Raw genomic sequence first — 8872 nt, forward strand, 5'->3', positions numbered from 1 at the left:
CAGACGAAAGGTCAGCTTCTGAAGGATCTAGGTAACTTTCAATATGGCGATGGCTCTCACTGTGAAGTGATGGACGGTGGAAATAGAGGCCGATTTAATTATTGCTGTTTTGTTGTAATACAACTGCCTGAGATATTTTTTAAATGTGTATATATTCATTAAATATATAATCGTAGAAATTTCAGAGTTGACATTATTTTACGACGTTCTTGCATTTCGGATTTGTTTACAAATTGTTCGTAGCCAAAAGTTCGCCAAATTTGTCGTATTTCGTGCTGATCGTGTATTATAACACTGTTATATAATAGAATTTTATTTCTTAAATTTAAGTTGAATAATTTTTTAAAATCCGTTTGTATATGCGCGGATTTTCTCCTAATTACTTATCTTTTAAATTGTTAACTGCATAATCAGTGACACATTTTAAACAGCATAAAAGATGCATAAAAAGAAAAGCATAGCTTATGTAATAATGAGAATACTCATTAAATTTGTCTATTATTTTCATGTTATTAATGAAATACTTTTTGAATTATAAATACATTAGAAACTATACTTTTATTGGAAATGCTACATATTGAAACATTGAAAATTTATGGATTTATTATTATGCATGATGAAAAACATTTGTATATACATTCATTAATATAAATCTTATTCATTACATTAATACTAATAAATATATATTAACAATTTCTAAAACATCGCATCTCTCTATCTGTATGTAAATATATGACTTATTAGATGTGTATATATATATATATGTATGTATGAATACAAAAATGAACATTGCCAAGAAGTTTATTTGAAGTTACTTTTAATTCAGATAACGATTATGTAATTGGCAGCAACTATAGTTATCAGTTTTTTGCAAATTATTATGGGTATGTAATAATCAGTTGAAAAATAATTGATGAGTATTTGAGTACTAAAGAGTGTACACATTTTGTTATTGGGTTAATTCATAATTATATCATACGTATGATCTACGTAATAAAAACATGACTAATAAATAATAAGAAATGTAACAGCTGTGCATTTATAACATTTGATTACTTAAAACAGCGCACAACTGATTATCACCTTCATGTCTGTTTACATAATGAATTGCACTTTCCAATTAACTGCACGGGCCTACTAGTGGCCAAAGCGTCGTTGAACACTGGTAGTTCTGTCTCAGGTTAGAATGCCGCGAACGGGCTGGCTACATGACGTTTCCTTGGTTTGCCCCATTTGTAACTGGTATACGAGCCAGTTTTAAAAAATCTTCAACAAAGGGATCCCTCCTCTTGTTATCCCTCGAGGCTTTGCGGTAATCACATAAAACCAACTGAGCCCACCAGCGGCCGAGCGGTAAAGTCGCTGAACACTGGTAGTTCGGTCCGAGGTTCGAATCCCGCGAACGGGCTGGCTGAATGGAAGCTTTCGTGGTTTTCCCCATGTGTAACGTGTATACGAGCCAGTTTCCCTTAGAAAGTCCTCCCCGAAGGCATCCCTTCCCTTAGGCAGATAGCCCTAGTGTGCTTTGCTGTAATCTCAATAAATCAAACCATAAAACAAACTCATGATGTGAACACCTAATTTCTAGAGTTGGTATAATTAATGTGTTTTAGGTATATTACCGAGTGTTATATGGGACAGTAAACAACTCGCACATGTTTGATTGCTCATGTATTCATATGCTTTATTTGATCTTCATTTTGCTAAATAGTATCTGCTGGCTGTGAGGAGGTACATATCAGCCATATAGATTTTTGTCATTTGAATGGACAGAACAGTAATTATGAGCCATAAAGTTAGTCAGAAAATGCTTTCACCAGGTCACAAATTTTCCAGTGAGCCATCAAATTTTCATTGAAATGCAGACAACAGAAAATACACATAAGCGATGTGTGATAAATAGACTTATCCAGCACATGTGTTTAAACTATTCTTAGAGTGTATACAGAATTTGGCTATTACTGATGTAATTGATTGCTATAACCAGAAGTGTGTTTATCTGTTACATGAAGTGCCAGAGTGGAGATCAAAGTAATTAACTTAATAGCAATCACCTTTCTATTATCTTCCATTATTAACAATAAAGTTTAAAACGAAAAGCGTGTGAGCGATACAAAACAACACGAAGAAGCGAATGTCACTTGAAAGGAAACGTCACTTTCGCCAATCTGAGCAATAACTGATTCTTGTTTGGCTTTCAGCCTGTTTGCCAAGTGAAGATGGTAACCCTATTTCGCCAAAGGCCGTTTCTCAGAACTGTTGCTACAAACGTTTTGTCCCGGCAACAAACAGCTAATGTGATAACGGCTTAAGCATTGAAGGAACATTTTTCTTCTTCCGCGATAAATGCACATTCTTTTGCATTAAAAAAAAAAAAAAAAAAAAAGCTCTGTGTCGTTCGCTGGTCGGCACCCCTCCATTGGTCGGCGCCCGCCTGCAAAGAAGGCCTTGCGGGCCCGCTTCCGCCGGCCCTGTTAATTATGTATATAAGGTTTGAAACGCCATCTTGGTCGCCATCTTACTCTGAATCCGCCATTTTGAAAGATTTGCTTTGGGGGAGGATAACATCACCCATATCAAGTTTGTGCTTTAAAGTACTCTAATTTTAAACTTGTTCATTATATTTTCCTACCATATACCTAAATTTTACTTAACTTTAGATGTAAATTTTAACTTCTTTTCTACGTTTTAATGTTTTTAGTTTCAAACATACTCTGAATTTTTAACTAATTTGCTAGATTTTCACACTATGTACATGACTTTCATTTAATTTTTAACTACTTTCTTACGTTTTAACCTTCGTAATTTCAAACATATCCTTAATTTTAGCTTAATTCCTCTATTTTCTTACCATATATATGACCTTTATTTAATTTTAGATGATATTTTTAGCGTTTATTGCATCTTCCTACCATATACATGAACTTTAATTAATTTTAGATGCATTTTTTTATACATTTCTGACACTTGTTTCTTTGTGGTTTCCAAAATACTCTAAATTTTAACTCTTTTTTATAATTCTTGATTGTAATCACGCTTTTGATTTTACTATTTCAGCTAAATTTACACGTTTCAATGTCTTAAATCTAGAGATAGTTTTCATCTATAATTTTAGAACCATTTTCACTGATTCATGTACACATACAGAAATCTTTCATATTGTTTTGGACACTTAATACGTTTTTAATTCGGTATTTTTTGCTAATTCATTGCATTTATACCATCATTTTTACACTATAAATGCCCCGACTATGCAAATTTTAAATTTATCACTTTTTTTCTGCACCAAGTACGAGTATTTCTGCCTTCATGGACAACGTTCAAGTGAAATTACCGATTATTTACGTTACATGCACAAAAGAAATTCCTAAGATAATCATTTTCAGTATCAAATGACAGAAGAATGACCATAGATTTTACCCATTGGTTATCATTTCAGCTCTTGAAATTATGTTTAATCGATATACTTTTATTTCTAGTGCATAATGTTAACATATTTCTTCGAACCTAGTTCAATTCAAACTCAATTTCCCTAGGCAATTGCATACATAGTCTATTTTCTGATTTCTTATACTAGGATTTTCTTTCGTGAGTGTCAGTTTTCATTAATTTATTTACCAATTTATTCTCTTATGAATAAAAACTTGTGAAACACTACCATAACGTTACACAACATATATCATTACCAATATACTTATATTTACAGAACGAACCGAAGAAAGAAACAGTAAGAGACATTTTACCATAATCTCCGCTATATTTTCGAATATTTTAACTTTCATCCATCTCGAATACAGAAATTTATTCATAAATACTCATTACATCAATTAAATATTCCTTACTAATACCCGTTTAATGAGGAATAACCCCTTTAGAATATAAAATTACATCCAAATAAGTGTTCCATTTTCCCATAATTATACATATAAATTTACATTACAGGAACTTCCTATGTATGTAATTTAATTAATGCTGTGAAATATTACCTTTTTCTAAGGCGAAAACTCCAAAGATCATTCAACTTCCCAACTCCAAAGACTATTCAAATTATTCATCTTCGCCTGCAGTATTTCCCGAAGTACCGAATATCTATCTTAGAACTATTTTCTTAAGAACTAAATACGAAAGAAACATTGTCCACTGTAGAATATTTACTGTTTTATGCAAATTGAAGATAGAACCTTTACCAAATAAGTTCTTTTACCCAGAATTCCAACAAATTTTAGAAAATGTGCTATAGAAAGCAACTTATTTACCTAAACATGAGTCTTTAGAACCTTTACCAAATTTAAGTTCTTTTACCCAGAATTCCAACAAATTTTAGAAAATGTGCTATAGAAAGCAACTTATTTACCTAAACATGAGTCTTAACCTTTACCAAATTTAAGTTCTTTTACCCAGAATTCCAACAAATTTTAGAAAATATGCTATAGAAAGCAACTTATTTACCTAAACATGAGTCTTAACAGATTGTTATCGGCTTCAGATTTACTATCAGTGGGAAAAACATAAACTTCGTCTAGCCTCATCAGTATATACAAAAACTCATGAATCATTTTGCAGTACAATTAACATTTTAATACTCATTAACTAATTTTAATTAACTTTCAATTAAGATTTTAAAAAGAAAAGTATATTTATGCGACATATTATCAAATTATTCCCAAGCATTATTAAGATAAATGCAATTAAATATCCACGTACACACTACGAAAATCCCATTCATTAGGAACAGTAAAACTTTACCAATACTAAAATGAAATGTAAAATCTTGCAATGCATTAGTATAAAACCTGAGTAACATATCATTTCCTATAAGCAGTAAACGGTAAAAAAAGAGTATTCTTATGAAGACTTAAGCAGTAAGAATAATGTAAAGAGATATTCATTTAAAACATAATATGAAACAGTGGACACCTAAATAAAGATACATTTCAATATAAATAAAACATTTTTTTATTAAAATACATACTTACTAAAACAATTTTTTCTCACAAATTTTCTATTCTATCACGTAAAGTTGACAATGAAATATTCTTTAAAACGTCATCACTGTCATAAATACAACAACAATTGTTTACATAAAGCTTTTGAGCAAGTCTTTTAAAGTTCATAGACAATATACCTTTGTCAATATTATTCATAGCTTTTTCCCGAGTCGTCTACATTATACAGGGGTGACGACGCTGACTTGGATGATCGACGACGCGACTTGGATGATCGACAGCACATCCCTCACAGATAAATACCTCGTTGAGACTGGTTAAGTACTCCTTATAAATAATATTGTTAAGTTTCTGCATGCATTGCTCGCTAGTTAAATGCTCCAGCTGCTGGCATTTTGATCGCCGTTTTCTTATCTCATGCGGTAACACATTTTGAAATAGAGCAGTTTGGATAGTCCGAGTTATTTCACCGTATAAAATCTAAAAGTCTATCGGTCTGATATGATTCTAATTCAAAACAATCTGCTACGAGACGGAAACCACCGCAGGAGTTTTTAAAAATTTGTTAAAGAACACATTGCGCTTTTGTACAAAATACCGCCAACTGATTATTGGCTATGAAAGATGCTTCTGAATATTTGAAATTAAAGTTTGGTAATTTGTTCATGAAATCATACAAAGTCGCAAGAGTCATACTCACACCCTCAAGAGAAGATCCACAGTTGAAATTATTCGTTTCTGCAAAGTTTTGTATAAGAATTCGAACATTATTATTTCTACTTACAAAGATGGAAAGACGAGACATCCGTTCTAATGACCAATAATTGATCACTTCATCATGATTTCGTGATGACTGGTAATGACGACTCAGCCAGTCGTCCTGGGGTATCTCTAACACATCATCTTCTAAACATAGTTTCTTACGCGGAAAAGTTCTTTTATTCATGCACGGTATAGTGATTGTGTTTTCATAATAACCAAAGTCCATTTCATCAGAAGAACGCTTCACTTGCGAAGATATAATTTTTCTAAACGTCAAACTTATTCGAATAGTCTTCACTTCGGGCTGGGATGGGATACCGTGTTTCCAGACTACATTCGTGAGGGGCTTCATCACCAGAAGCGATCCATGTTCCAGACTCAGAATGTGAGTCATATAATTCTCTCTTGTAAAATGCATTACTCGCGTCGCACCGTAACTCAGTGTGGGAAGGCAGTAGGAAGGGTCTAGGGAGCTTTCATCGTCTCTGTGCGAGGAAATCTTGGCATCTCCATCAGGGTATTTGTTGAGCAGAACGTAATTATATTTTTCGTGGGTGAGTGCTTCCACTTCACTTTTAATTTGCTGCAGCACAGGAGTCCAAGGCTGGGCGGCGATCGACGTCCCCGAAAAACTGTAGGTTGTAAGGATCTTAAGTTTTACTAACGTTTATTTTATTTTAAATCTTTACTATCACTTCTTATTTTCTACTTCCGGCCAGAATTAAAAGCTTTAACTTATTTATGCAAATTTGTCTTGCGAACGCCAAGTACTTAAGTTGTGGCTTTTTGCCAAGCAAGAGAGAGGAAGGAGTGATTAGGAGCGGGCCGCTTGCCATTGCAGTTTTACTCGGTTGCTGGTTGCCTTCAAGGCCAGAGGTTTAATCCTCTTGATAATTTTAAACGTATCGTAGTGTTAACAGTTCTCTGTACTACATACGGCCTTTCTGTTAATATACGGCCAATCTTCAAGTAGACACTTGTTTATTAATCCAAAGTTACTTTAGTTAGAATTTAGTTAATATTTTTATATTCTTACGTTCAGACCACAAGTGGTTGGTCTCTGTATTCTGAAGTCCGGAAATCATTGTAAAGAGAGAAAAATAAAGGGTTTCGTATACCCTTCCTGTGTATCTTGTCTACTTCCCACATTTATTGAACATAGCTTTAGTAAGCTCCCTGTTCCGAGTCAGGTCATTTAATGTTCCCCAAGCAAGTAAGGAGGAACACTGAACCTGATAAGGTGAGTCCATTTTCATCTCCGAAGGCACAACAAAGTCGAGCTAGAATATATTGGTGGCCGTAAATATTCAGTTTTACAGGTTGGAAAGGATACGTGCAGAGTTCCGAAAAGACAGAATCAGCCTTCTCTCTGCCATCAAAATCTTTGAAATAGGATAGTATTAACTGATCATTCAATATTTCGGCCATCGTGAGTATTGTAAGAGTTAAGAATGACTGCTTCGAAGTATAATCCTCCAAGATTTGCAATGAAATGAGAAATCTACTGAAATGAGATATTTTTAAACAACTTATTTATACTAATAAGAAACGATCATTTGATTCATTATCTCGCTAAGATTTCATTCCTTTAATCCGTAATAGCCTTATTTGTTCCGATAACATCATGTTTTCCACGACGATGACAATCACATTGAATCATCTAAGAATAAACAGATGGGGTACTTCATATCACTTTAAGTTGATAAGCCAACGATTAGAGAAAGAGGGCCTATTAAACCACCATTACTAGGATATGTACATATCCTATTTTAATAAGCCCTCTTTTCCTAATCGTTGGTTTATCAACTTAAAGTGATACGAAGTGCACCATCTGTTTATTATTAGATGATTCAATGTGATTGTCATCGTCCTGGAAAACATGATGTTATCGGAACAAATAAGGCTATTACGGATTAAAGGAATGAAATCTTAGCGAGATAATGAATCAAATGATCGTTTCTTATTAGTAAATGACTATATAAATAAGTTGTTTAAAAATATCTCATTTCAGTAGATTTCTCATTTCATTGCAAATCTTGGAGGATTATACTTCGAAGCAGTCATTCTTAACTCTTACAATACTCACGATGGCCGAAATATTGAATGATCAGTTAATACTATCCTATTTCAAAGATTTTTATGGCAAAGAGAAGGCTGATTCTGTCTTTTCGGAACTCTGCACGTATCCTTTCCAACCTGTAAAACTGAATATTTACGGCCACCAATATATTCCAGCTCGACTTTGTTGTGCCTTCGTAGATGAATATGGACTCACATACAGTTTTTCGGGGACATCGATCGCCGCCCAGCCTTGGACTCCTGTGCTGCAGCAAATTAAAAGTGAAGTGGAAGCACTCACCCACGAAAAATATAATTACGTTCTGCTCAACAAATACCCTGACGGAGATGCCAAGATTTCCGCGCACAGAGACGATGAAAGCTCCCTAGACCCTTCCTACTGCCTTCCCACACTGAGTTACGGTGCGACGCGAGTAATGCATTTTACAAGAGAGAATTATATGACTCACATTCTGAGTCTGGAACATGGATCGCTTCTGGTGATGAAGCCCCTCACGAATGTAGTCTGGAAACACGGTATCCCATCCCAGCCCGAAGTGAAGACTATTCGAATAAGTTTGACGTTTAGAAAAATTATATCTTCGCAAGTGAAGCGTTCTTCTGATGAAATGGACTTTGGTTATTATGACAACACAATCACTATACCGTGCATGAATAAAAGAACTTTTCCGCGTAAGAAACTATGTTTAGAAGATGAGGTGTTCGAGATGCTTTGAATTAGAATCATATCAGACCGATAAACTTTTAGATTTTATACGGTGAAATAAATCAGACTATCCAAACTGCTCTATTTAAAAATGTGTTACCGCATGAGATAAGAAAACGGCGATCAAAATGCCAGCAGCTGGAACATTTAACTAGCGAGCAATGCATGCAGAAACTTAACAAAATTATTTACGAGGAGTACTTAACCAGTCTCAATGAGGTATTTATCTGTGAGGGATGTGCTGTCGATCATCCAAGTCAGCGTCGTCAACCCTGTATAATGCAGACGACTCGGGAAAAAGCTATGAATAATATTGTCAAAGCTATATTGTCAATGAACTTTAAAAGACTTGCTCAAAAGCTTTATGTAAACAATTGTT

General features: G+C 34.1%; 1 protein-coding gene across 1 annotated transcript; it reads left to right on the plus strand.

The window, feature by feature from the left end:
- The first annotated feature begins 7795 nt into the window (after positions 1-7795).
- Positions 7796-8503, plus strand: LOC146993391 (DNA oxidative demethylase ALKBH2-like). The gene has a single exon (XM_085808249.1). The coding sequence runs from the start codon at positions 7796-7798 to the stop codon at positions 8501-8503; it is 708 nt and encodes a 235-aa protein (XP_085664375.1).
- Positions 8504-8872: the final 369 nt, after the last annotated feature.

This window comes from Stegodyphus dumicola, chromosome X1, assembly GCF_044657685.1.
Source record: "Stegodyphus dumicola isolate Sdum_Otavi_A_Nest chromosome X1, ASM4465768v1".
Lineage (NCBI taxonomy): Eukaryota > Metazoa > Arthropoda > Arachnida > Araneae > Eresidae > Stegodyphus > Stegodyphus dumicola.

What these genes read in the sequence shown, in the direction of transcription:
- LOC146993391 (XM_085808249.1), top strand. Translation starts at nt 7,796, where the DNA reads ATGGCCGAAATATTGAATGATCAGTTAATACTATCCTATTTCAAAGAT.